The sequence below is a fragment of the Erpetoichthys calabaricus genome, chromosome 3 (assembly GCF_900747795.2).
Source record: "Erpetoichthys calabaricus chromosome 3, fErpCal1.3, whole genome shotgun sequence".
NCBI lineage: Eukaryota > Metazoa > Chordata > Cladistia > Polypteriformes > Polypteridae > Erpetoichthys > Erpetoichthys calabaricus.
The window spans coordinates 30,727,125-30,740,046 of record NC_041396.2 but is presented as its reverse complement, the minus strand read 5'-3'; the positions used below and the strand labels follow the sequence as shown (position 1 = coordinate 30,740,046).

The 12,922-nt window shown below is 39.3% G+C and overlaps 1 protein-coding gene and 1 non-coding gene across 4 annotated transcripts in view; both read right to left on the bottom strand.

Annotated features, from left to right (window-relative positions):
- LOC114647869 (SRSF protein kinase 1-like) overlaps window positions 1-12,922 on the bottom strand; it is an 87,082-nt gene that overhangs the window by 21,907 nt on the left and 52,253 nt on the right. For 2 of the 3 annotated variants that reach the window (XM_051924427.1, XM_051924425.1), the window contains 8 exons: window positions 6,092-6,225; window positions 5,461-5,569; window positions 5,257-5,344; window positions 4,947-5,034; window positions 4,680-4,786; window positions 4,366-4,531; window positions 4,195-4,220; window positions 1,914-2,136 (listed from right to left, as the gene is read on the bottom strand). In XM_051924427.1, coding sequence (XP_051780387.1) covers window positions 1,914-2,136; window positions 4,195-4,220; window positions 4,366-4,531; window positions 4,680-4,786; window positions 4,947-5,034; window positions 5,257-5,344; window positions 5,461-5,569; window positions 6,092-6,225 — 941 coding nt within the window. Of the gene's footprint in view, window positions 1-1,913; window positions 2,137-4,194; window positions 4,221-4,365; window positions 4,532-4,679; window positions 4,787-4,946; window positions 5,035-5,256; window positions 5,345-5,460; window positions 5,570-6,091; window positions 6,226-7,278; window positions 7,555-12,922 lie in introns of those variants that run through there. The other variant, XM_051924426.1, reaches the window with a different exon arrangement.
- LOC114649740 (U2 spliceosomal RNA) lies at window positions 10,131-10,320 on the bottom strand. Its single transcript, XR_003715889.1, has one exon. It is a non-coding gene; the product is annotated as a U2 spliceosomal RNA (small nuclear RNA).

Below are 12,922 nucleotides of genomic sequence, written 5' to 3'. Positions count from 1 at the left end.
ACACAACCCACGCTGCAGCAAACTCTTGCAAGACGAGAGAAAATGTCCAGAGACAATCCACGTGCTGTGAAAATAACACAGGCAATTATCGAGTACATTGCATTGAGTGACCAGCCACTCTCGGAGGTAGAAAATGTGGGATTCCTGCGTCTCCTCCATGTTCTGGAGCCCAGATATGATGTCCCAAGCCGCCGCTACATGACTGACACGGAGCTGCCTAAACTACACGACTCCGTGAAAAAACATATCCACAGCCTACTGCAAGCCTCCTCTGCGTTTAGTTTCACCACGGATATTTGGACAAGCAGTGTTAGCCCCATGTCGCTAATTAGCCTAACCTCCCAGTGGATAGACGAGAGTTTCACGCCTCAACGAGCCATATTACATGCGAAACAATTCCGCGGCTCGCACACCAGCCAGGCTATAGCGCATGTGTTTGAGGAAATGCTCCAGACAGGTTGCCACTCGTCCTTTAAAATACAGAATCGTCCCGTATTTGAGAATGAAATTGCGCGTCCCGTTTTGAATCAATACGGGACGGGTTTTGTCCCGTATTTTTTTTTATCATTTTTTTTTAAAGCAGCGTCTCATGCAAATCATCCCACACGCATTTTATGAAGAGGCCTACTTTCCTACTTTTGATTGGGTAATACGGGATGTGGCCCCCGCTGCAGTATGCGTCCCTTATTTTTTTGTATTAAAAGTGGTAACCCCAATAATCATGTTTTTATTAAGTACTCGGTATCGGCGAGTACTGAAATGCAAGTACTCGTACTCGTTTTCCAAAAAAGTGGTATCGGTGCATCCCTAATGTTTATTAACCTGTAGTTAGTGTCAGCTACACTTAATAAACCAACAAAGAAGCATGAAAAGAAAGGGACACGTCTTATTGCCATAAAGAACTTTAGTGTTTTAGTATGATGGCAAAGACGTAACAGCCTTGTGAAGAAAATGGTAGGTCGACTTCACACATGCTGCCAACTGCCACTCCGCTCATTTTTTTTTTAAAGCTGCACAGGTGTCAGGGCTGCCTACCCTTACATGGCCTACCTGACTGCCAAGACCACCCTACACAATTGTTTTGTCTTCTCTGCTTATGCTTGATGTATGAATAGAAAAAAATGCATTTGCATTTCCACTCATGATAAATGTGGGGTGAAGTGGTGAATCCAGGATAACAAAGTAGCTTCTGTAACTTAGTTATAAAAAAATATCTGCATCGCCAAATTCTGCATTACAAAAATTATTTAATATTCAGAAACTCTTAATTGTTTAATGGCTATTTTAAAAAGCAATACTTAAACTCAGTGAGTAGTGAGCAGTTTTTCTTAAAATGTGGCACTGTGACATGTGTCATGTACAAAGAGGAGAAATGCACAACATGCTGAACTGCAATTCCTGAACATAAAACACGTACATTCTAAATGTTTTACATTATAAAACCTTACCTTACTAGAAAGGCCATTCTCCAAATGTTTTTACTTAATTTTTCTATGAATATACAAATGACTTAACAGGTTAATAAATGCATTAAAAATAGGAAGGGTTTTAAATCTGGAATACGACAACAGCTATGCAGACTACAGATCAGAAAAGTCTATGAAAATCACTGAAGCTGGGGTAACCTAGAAATGCTTAGAGGTTAAGTGCACACATCAAAGGAATTTTGGGGAACTAAAAGAAAATGCAGTCTTTAATTTTCTTAAAGGAGAGTTAAGTAAAATATTAAGTGGGATAGATGAATCAGGAAACTGGAACATGCTGATACTGAATTGATCCACATCTTAGCCAGCACATCAGACAAACAAGTCCCCTATGCAAACTTACTGTAGGTGTGGAAAGTGAGAAAGATGTTATGATGAGTAATTTGCAAGACATAAAAAGTATATGAAAACCAGTCTGGTTTCACTCACCAAGGAGTTCTTTAGTCACATTCTCAATGTCATCTTCCTTGAGAGACAGACACGTCTGGCTCTCTCCCTCATTGCTCTGGGTAGTCTCGTCCTCCTCTTCTTCAGCTCCCTCTGGCCTTTTCTCCAACTCTTCCATTTCCAATATCCTCTTTTCCAAAAGCTCAGCCTGTCGCTTTTGCTTCTTCTTTAATTTTTTCTTTTTATTCTTGGACATTTTTGCAGCCTGTGGAAAAAAAACAACATTTTTGTTAAGTCAAAAAAACTAGAACAGAAAATATGTTATGCATATTGCTTAAACTCTTGGAAAGAGAATGCAGATATGATGCATTAATGCAGCACTAATAAAGTGCTTTTGAGGCAGCCACAGTGTCAGCAGGATTGCCATCTACCATTTTCTTGGTTGAAGACAAGTTCTAAGATTAACAGGTTAATGAATACAGTGTATTTCAGAATTGTTTTTTTTAATAATTTGCTCTACGTTTAATAAAGTTATGTTGTAATAAGGGTACAGCAATCAGGTTTCCTGCTTCAAGGAGCCAGGATGCTTATTTGATACCCATCTGTGATAAAGTCTTTGTTCCTCTCATTACTTTGTGTAGTACAGAATTAGTTTTCCCTTACTAAACTGTCCTAATGTGGAGGTACATCCTAGAAGAACCAGCTATTCAGATTTGTATCTGTCTTTTAACAAGGTAGGCTCTATCAATTTACAAACCTTAACATCGCAAAAGCAGGTTCACAAAATGAACAGGTGGTTTTAAAGACAATAGTATAATGGTTTTCACCATATCTATTGTTAGTACCCACAAATGGACAATGCTTTGTGTTTTCCTACTGTAGGGTCCTAAAAGGAGTTAACACATTTTTTTAAGCCTGCAACTTTGTTTTCTAGTTCATACATCTTGGTCATATTTAATCATCTGTTCATTGAATGGTTTGTTTGACACACATAAGCTTCAACCTGTGGACTTGTTGCATTACGGATGTGTGCTGTCTCCTCAGTGAACTTGAATAATACATGTTTAGAAAATGAAATGATGCAATTGAAAAACATTGTACATTTTTTGTGGATGTTTACACAGACCTTAAATGAGAACTACATCTGACGAGCCGATGCAAGCAGAAATGTAACAACAGAAATTCAACTCTTTCACTATCCCGTTTCTTGCTAACTATCTCCTTACTCTCATTTAAAAATATGTATAGAAAAGAAATACTAAGAACGCTTAAATGTCTTAGACATCTGCACGTGCACTCCCTGAAATTTACAATAGTGATAATCATTATTACTAAATATCAAATAGCTAGCAAACTAGAATTCTACAAATCAAGCATATTAGAAACAGAATTAAAAGCTAAATTAAAGCAAGACTTTAACTAAAGGGAGCACTGCCAGTCTTTTTACTCGCGACCACTTTAGCTTTCCAGAACAACGTTCGACTGCCACTTCACTAGGGGAGCCTTCTTGGATTCTGACAGGATAGAGAGTTCAAACTGCTATTTTGAACACAATCTGAACACAGTGTTAGGTGTAATTAAATAACAATAATAATAGGAAATAGATTATATACTGTATATATGGAATACTTCATCATATCAGAACTCAGTGACAGATTAAGTCACATCACACACAGTGACAATAATTCCAGATAGTGGTGGAAATAGCAACACTTGAGTTCTGACTGAAACTAGGCATTAGGCCGATTGTGTCTAATAGGACAAACAGCCTGGAAATGATCTGGCTAACATCTGATGCCTTAGAGCAATATGGAGACTAAATTTTCACGTGGCTCTTAGTTTCACTTGCATGGACACAAATGCGTCCAAAAAACATTCCTATTGGAAGATTCCATCCAGTTTATCAAGACAGATGTTTCAGTGACAAGTCATACACACTACTTTGAACTTCTCAAAAGAAGCACCATTACTAAAAAAGCTTGTAATGTCTGAGAATTTAGTGGCTTACCATGCAGACAAAGTAAGCAAAACAATGGCTGCCTAAAGTAAGCAAAAGGGGAACAAAATCCAGACCTCTTTCCTTGACCTGCTGAAAATCAGGGGAAACTGTAGAACTTGTTTAAAATAAAACACCCACAAGTACACCATATGCAACCTCACGGCAGGAGTCAAGGCAGCCATAAGAAATGTTCTATTCCCTCCCACTAAATAAAACAATTATTAACATATTGAAAACCCTTCTGAACCTTCAACACGGCCTTTCATGCAATAAGCATGTAAACGCTAAGCAGGATAGCATGCAGAGAAGTGGTGTGGTACTTACAGGCTTAGGCTGCGGAGCAGTGCTCACTGAAAAAGAAACAAAACAGTTGAAAACTCATTTATAAAGTTTATCACAATGGGAAATGATGTAACTTCACATCACCTCACCTTTATGTGCTATAGCACATAAATTAACATAAACTGTTAAAACTGACTATCACCAAAGCAGTACCTGCAGATCCTGAGGGAGGTGGGGCTCCAGCCTTCTGCCATTCAGTTGCCTCAGCTGCCAGGCGTCGTACGTAAGGCTCATTGACACACAGAAGAATATTCTCTGGCTTGATATCTGTGTGAATTATCTTGCACTTGGAATGTAAGTAGTCCAGGCCCTGAAGTACCTGAAGGGAAGGGAAGCAACAAAGTCAACAAACCCCAGAAACTAAAAACCATCAAATGATATTACCACGGCCAAGTGTTTTGTATCTGAAAAAGCAGAACAGTACAACACAACCAACTTAACAGACAATATCAAAAGTGTTTGAATACCTGTTTGATAATGCTGCGAACACAAGCAATAGGGAGGCCCTGATAATTGGATTTAATGATCCATTTGAGCAGGTGGTGGCCTAGGACTTCAAACACCATGCAAACATCTAGATATATATGTTAAGGGCCATCCAAGAAAAAGACAGCTGCTATCTTACACATGTATCTGCCACCAGCAAAAACAAAACAAAAAAAAAAAATTAAAAAATTAAAAAAAAAAGGACATTTAACCCCACTTATTCCTACTTTAACTCTTGTAAAGGATACGTGTTCCATTTATTCCAGAAATTTTAAAATCATCCAGCAACTGGACTACCATCTCTCTGTTAGGGTCACAGGGATCTGTGTTTCTGACCTGCAGAGAGGTAAAATTGCATCACTGTCAAAACAAATCACAATTATAAATCAGTAAACTACTGTCTTCATCTATAATGCTTATATTTATTTGTTATCCCTAACATAAAGCAGTATTTGTCTATCCACGCATCTATGGAATTTAATGATGTCTTTTTTTACATGAAGCTGGTACACTTTTTTAACCCCTTTAATTGATCTTGCCACATCTGCAACTACTCACACATCTCAGCAGCTTAATTTCATCCAAGGCAGTCTCTGTGTAGTGTTCTGCACTCTTCACCACCTTCATAGCCACAAAGCGTTTCCCCCTGTGATAACACACACACAAAAAAAAAAGGCTATAATCCATGCTCACACCCAACAAACCTTTTCATCTATGTAATGCAGTCAATGCTTAGCACTGAACAAATCTTCAGATACTTACTGAATGTCCCACGCTAGCCATACTGTCGAGAAATGACCCCAGCCTAACTTGCGTATAACATGATAGCGGCCATTAAAGAGGTCTCCAATTTTAACATGATGATAACCTCCTGAAAGAGACAAGAAAATCTGGATTGCAGATAAACTCAGAGAGAACTGTGAAATACTGAAAAACACCTCTTCAAGTTCAAGGTTTTCAATGCTTAGCTACAGGCAGATGCGACGATGTTACAGAACACATCATCTTCTATTGAGCTCTTGCTCGTTCTGAAATAAAATGATAGGCATGCTTTGCTTTCCACTTCATCCAATAACAAAGGGACTCAAGCCTTAGTCAAATTATTTTTTGTTATTCTCCTTGTTAATCTTTACTGAAGGTACAACCATCACAGATTGCACAGGGGTATGGGGGGTGTGAGTCACATGCTAACAAGGATATGAGGTCTGATGGAGCTATATCATATGCACATCAGTAAACAAAGATACACATATTGTATGCGCGCACACATACAAACACGCGCACACACACACACACACACACACACACACAGACAGAAGAATCCACATCTTCAAAAGCCAGCCTTCCTCTTAACCGAGAAATATTATGGTTTGCAAAGAAAAACAGGAATCACCTTTGCAGTAGTCATTGGGGTCCTCCTGTTCTTCATCATCGGATCCAAGGATCTCTTCCTCATCCTGTTCCTGCTCCTGCTCTGGGACATCAGACTTGGACACATGTGCATTGCCCCTGTGATGAGGATCAGGTCTAGGGAAAAGAAAACGAAAGCAGGCCATCAGCACACTCCTGAGCCCCTAGCTGGACTGATCTCCAAGTGCCTGACAGAAGGCGTGATGAATCATCTTTCGTACCCACCTTCCTGCTGCGTCACCGCTACATCCGTACAGAACTCCCAAATATGTCAGTACCAGCACTCAATCGCACAGTGCTGATGACTTGTTACCATAGCGCCCATGGCAACGCCAGATATGCAAAGAATATATGCTGTGGGGGGGGCTTTTGTTTCTTTCGGAGCACTGCCTTTGAGAACAGAAACTTCTGCCTGTTATCAGAGCCTTGCTCAACAAGACATGGGAGCAGGCTACTTCGGGTTATTCCTCTAGTTTGCTCAATCTTAGAACTGTATAGGTCTAACTCCAGATTGATTTCAGGTGGCACTCAGGATCCAATAATCAGGAGGCACCAATATATTCTAACTCTGGTGTGAACTTCACCCATCGCTTAAAATGCCGCCCCTTTTGCCATGGCTTGTTACCTGCAAACTCCTAGGAGTAGTCGGCTTGGGTGGTCACAATCAGGTGTGATGTTTACAGAGCCTGCAACATGAAATATGGCAGAGTGATGTTTTTTTAAACCCTGGCACAGTTGCTTCTAAAAAGAGTGGTGGATAGGGATGGATGAGCTTATGAGGCTTTATTCAGATGTTACATTATTCCCAGAAGCTGCTGACAGTGACATTTTTTGCAGATGTTTGAAAAGTCTTAACAGTAAGCCAATTACAACATATGAATATCCTAAAAACCACCACCACCACCACCACCACTAAATACATGACCCTAGCAAAAGCCCACTTTAGAAAATAATCCTTTTCATGAATGGCTGGAGCTGTCTGTCTGAGGCCAAGCTGCCAGCAGATCCATCACAGGCTGTGTTCACTACTGAGGGGAGAATGGCCCCCCAGTGAGCGGCAACACCATTCGTCTGGTATGCACACTCCGTCTTAAAACGAGACATTAGACTCCCCCAGGATTCTAAACAAATTAAAATAGAGAGTGGATGCAGGAAGCAGACAACACTTACCTGCAAGATGCCTGGATTCCCATTTGACAAAATAGCCCAGGAGAGAGCCCCCAGGATGTGGATAAAGCCATCTAAGTGTGATGCCGAAAGCTAAGGATAAGGTCTGCCAACAGCAGAGGCAAGGCAAGAAAGAGCAGCTCCCCACCTGCTGGCTCCAAAGAGGCAGCACTGCAATGCAGGTGCTGCCTTGCTGCAAATCCAGACCACAACTGCCTTCTAATCTCTCTTACTAGCAGTACATCACACAGCAGCCGAGCCCTCTGGTCTGGCTTAAAGCCGAAACGCACTCGTGTGAAGCTCTGGCGGAGTCTAGTGCTGTACAGTGCCTGAATACAAACACCAAGAGCTCCACCCACCTTTTTTAAAATATGTTCTACTCAGGCAAACCAGATAAAGGACAGCTTTAGAGGCAGCAGCCTGAAAACACCTCTTTTCAACCCCTGCTCCAATGTATGTTGTCTAAATATTCAAACTGGCCCACTCTGGAGGAATATTTAGCAGCCTATAAAGGGGTGATACCAACCTATCCAAGGCTCATCTCATATTCTAGAGCACAAAAATTATATTCTGCTTTTCTTGTTTATTACCATTTTTCAAAAACTAGAGCCAAAAGGCAATGCAAAAAGCTACAAAAATACACAACAAAACAAAGCACACTGGAGGTAAATAACTCCAGGCTCCACATTAAAGGAGCACTGAGGGCAAGTGATTGCGTGATTCACTGCTGGCCAGCGTTATGAAAGTCGGTACTCAAAACCTTCAACTCCCAACTCTTCAATTTATGGTACCACTGACTCAGACTCCTCAATTTCTGGTAATAGTACCAACTAAAATTCATCACCCCGGTGGAGGGATTGGTTGGGGTGGAGTTGTTGACGTGCTTGAGATGGGTGCAACTCTAAAGGTATGTTTAGGAGCCTAGAAAATCTAGACACTCTTAATTTTTGTCTATAATTTTTTGCATTATTGTTCAACTTAGTTTACGTTAGAGAGCTGTAGATGAACAGCTATTTTCAACTACTTCTGCCACATAATTGCCTCAACTTCCACCATATAATTTCCATTAGACTGAGGTTCTAAACCATAACAGGGCCACCATACACAATTTTCATTTTTGCTTATTAAAACTGCTGTATCATAAATCTCTTTAGAAAATTACAAAAAGTGTTGCAAGAACCAGGGTCGTAGAGTCAGTACACAAAACCTTTCCAATTCCAAATTCTCAATTTAAGGTACCACCGATTCAGACACCTCTATTTGTAATTAGACTAAATGTACTGTATTTACTATGTTGATTGAAAGCACACAGCATACAAGATACAAGAAACTTCATTACTGCCAACAAAAATCAGGATACTTTTTAGCACCCTAACCTGTTAACGTTTGGGTTTAAAGGCTGCAACCTGAAAACAAACAATGGCATGTGTCAGTGCCTGCTAGAAGTTGATAGCCGGACGGTGCTCAAGATGCCCCATCAGTGCTGAAGCACACCCAAAAACCTAGGAGGTGCCCTGGCTTAAAAAGTTGAAACATACCTTTTAAAACAGCCAACAGGACATTTGAGGGGAAAAAAAAAAATTGCAATCTGCACAAGAGCAACAGTTATCCTCATCACTGACTGCCAAACTAATGGCACGTGGGCTTTTTAATTTATCTACAAGCAATGAACAATGATATCGCTCAAAAAAATAAACAATATATTCATTCATATACATTTTATTTATTTATTTTTTATTCATAAAGACCCATCCTCAGATTATCACTTTACGCCTACACAAACTAAATTTACATACATTTCACACATCCCTAAGGATTACATCTACACCCTCAAATTTCAAAAAAGCACAAAATCCTTAAATGACAAAATTAAAACTTCTACCAACAGTGCACTGCAAATGCTACCCACACCTTCCCAGTTTTGCCACTCTTGCCTTTGTGTAATCAGCTGCTTGCCAGCTTTTTGCACCATAAAGGGAGTAAGTAGACACTTATGTGAAGTATGAAAAACAGCCATTTCCACTGATCACAACAGCAAGGTCACTAATGGGGAAGACTACTACCGTCACACAGCCATGTTCTTGAGGCTTACCAGCATGGAGTAACAAATATAAGACTAAACTTACTAAATTTAAAAAAAGCTGTATTTTATCAAAAGTCTTGTTAAAATTGTAATTTTAACGTATTCTGTTACAAGTTATATTTTAGTCAGAGTCCAGTAACCCAATAACTGCTTCTAACTCAGACTCCACAGCCCTGCCACTGTAGTTTTGTCATTTTTATTTTATAAACACCCAAACTCCCACCCTTTAGATCAATCTTTTTCTTTGGGGTACGATCTCAGCACTCAAAAAATTAACTTTTACCAAATGTGTTCTATTAATATTATGAAAAGAACGCTGGTCAGTGAAACACAGTACCTGTAAGAATTGCTTGTTGAGGGCTGTCAAACTAATCTATATAATTTCAACTCTGACGAGTTGTGCAATAGATAAGATTTTGATTCCTGGCAGGCCATCAAAAATTAGACAGATAGCAGATCATTTCAAAATGGTCAATTGTAACCTTTCTAATGGTGATATGTAATGTAGCCATCCTACTACCCACAAACAAGAAAATGACCATTGGCCAACATTAGAAAATGGAACATTGAAAAAACAGTTCAAAATGGCACAAGGGAGGAAGAGATTATGGGTAGTAATAATAATAATAATAATTCTTTACATTTATATAGCGCTTTTCTTATTACTCAAAGCGCTCTCCACGCAGGGAGGACCCGGGAAGCGAACCCGGGTTTCCTAACTGCGAGGCAGCAGCACTACCACTGCACCACCATGCAGCTATACAAAAAAAGGAGAAAGTGCACCGCTCCTGAAAGTACTGCAATACCAGGTCGATGCGTGGAGTGGACTGAGCAAGCCCCTATTCCATCTCCCTGTTCCAAAAATCAATTTAATATATGGTCTCCAGATAGGGGACATATCAGATATTAAACTGTTAAGAACAGATACTACACTTGATCTTAGCCAAAAGGCCGAGTGAAAAACACTTCTAGTGTTGGCCTCAATGGTCTTCAAAACTATGGGGTGCAATGATAATTAGTCACAGGTTTTTATTGTACTTGTACTGTATAATAGCATAAGAAATCATGTTCAGAAATTTGTACAGATCTAGTTTCGACTGCACCGTGTATACTTTGCTCTGTGCTCCTGTCACTACCAACTTCAGGCAATTAACTAGCAAATCTCTGGTACAATATATTATTTCAGAATACAGTAATAATGCAGGATACGCTATGCTCATTTAATCCTGTGCATGATCATCATATATTCCCATCCTCCCTTAACATGCACAGTACTGAATGTATTGCAAGTACCTTTAAATAGCACTATACAAATATTACATATGCATTCTTGAAGCAAGTATGTTAATGTTTAATCGTCCAGTTACACATTACGTTTTCTATGTACAGAGACAAAAACATGGGCACCCTTGAATTTTATTTACATGATGCACCCCTTTTTCTGAAAAGTATTGAAATGAAAAGATCTTATCTCATCCATATGTGCATTCTTCTTTGCAATGGAACAAAACAAAAAAATAAACATGAAAAGAAGTCAGTTCTTGTGTATTCTACAAAGAAATTCCAAAATGGCTGGGAGAAAACTATTTGAACCCTTTAGAAGTTATACGAAAAAAACGGTCTTGTAGTGATCCTTCAAGCAGAATAGTTTCTTTCAACGATTATTGCAGGTGTCTTCAAATTTGCAATCATGCAGACAGTTTCAGAAAAAAAGACCTCACTCAAACGTCAGACAGTAAACAGCCCAGCATAGTCAACCTAAAGGCAATAAGACCATCTCGAATGAGTTTGATGGTCCTGTGACCACTGTTATTATCAAGGTTAAGGCCAACGCTAATGTAACAGATATCACTAGGCGTTGCTGGACAAGTAAAATTCAAAGACTAAACAGGATGTTCAAATGGCAAAGAAAGAACCAAAAAGACTTCAAAACTGGTCCAAGTTGCCTTCCTGCAACATTTCCAAGGTGCACCATCTGCCTCTGTCTGGAGGAAAACAGGCTTCATGGTAGAAGACCTAGAATGACCTCACTTCCAAGACTGAAACACATGTAAGCTCTCAAGTTTGCCACAATGCATGTTGACAAGCCACAGTCCAACATAAAGAATGTCTTTTGGAGAGAGTAAATAAAATGTGAGCTTTTTGGTAATCACAACAGCTTGTGTTCACAGTGAAGGGAAGGAAAAAAAAATCTTTGAAAGACTCAATGTTTGAGGTTGCTGTGCTGCCTTTTTGAAGCTGTGCAGGACACACAAAAAATCAGAAGTCTACCAGGGCATTTTGTGGAGAAATATACAGTCTTATGTCAGTAAGTTGGCTTTCAGTCATAGATCATGGATGTTCTAGCTGGATAATGACCCAAAGCAAACCTCAAAAGCCCCTAAAATGCAGGACAAAAAAAAAACACTGGGCCATTCTGAAATGCTCTGCTATGAGTCTTGTTTGAATCCCACTGAACAACTCCAGAATTAATCATTTTTAATAATTAATTACATTTATATATAGCTTTTCTTGCTACTCAAAGCACTTTACATAAACAGAGGGGAACCACTTCAACCATCATCAATGTGTAACACCCAACAGGATGATGTGATGATCAGGGGTGAGAAAGATGGGGGATGATTGGGAGCCAGAATGGACAAGGCCCATGGTAGGCAGTTTCGCCAGGGCATTAGGATAAGCCCTACTCTTTTCAAAAGATGCCCAGGGATCTTTAATGACCATAGAGAGTCAGGACCTTTGGTTTTAGGTCTCATCCAAAGGACAGTATCATTGTCACTGCACTGGGGTATTGGGATCCACACACGGACCACAGGATAAGCACACCATGCTGGCCTCACCAACACCTCTACCAGCAGCAATCAAAGCTTTTCCACTGCTTTGTTTCCAGTGGGTAGCCTGTTCTGAAGTCTAGTAGTACTAACACAGACTTTCAGAAAGAGCTGAAGGTCACAGTTGGGTTTGATGGGCACCTTCTTCCAAGAGAGATAAAGAAGAGATGATGAAATGACTAGCTGAGAAGTGTAAAAATCTCACTCAAAGCTACACAAAGTGCTTGATGGTAGTTATCTCCAAATATTAGTTTAAGGGTATTGCTATTTTTGTTTATTTATAAATTTAAAAAAAAATTCAAAAGCAAAATTTCTGTTCTATATATGAATGAGATATGAAGAATTACGGACAATTTCTGACAAGTACCATCAATAAAAGCAAAAAAAACACCCATCTTTCCTAAAATTACAATAATGCCCATGGCTTGAAGAAATATTTAATAGTAGTGAAGATACAGACAGTATTTCCACTCCTTATTTCATGGAATGCATGGTAGATGATCTTAGGCAACAATGACAAATGGACAATTACAATATTACATAACAAATGTAATTCAGCAAATAAGAAGATACATCTTTCAATCTGTAAGCATGGCAAAATTTATCCTAAAATTGTTAATTACAAACATCTCTTTTTGATTTAAACAGACAATCAATTCAGTGCATGACACAAACTGAATGTTGTCTTCAAAATATATGCCTCACTAGGTTATAAGTTTTGAAAATGCCTGCA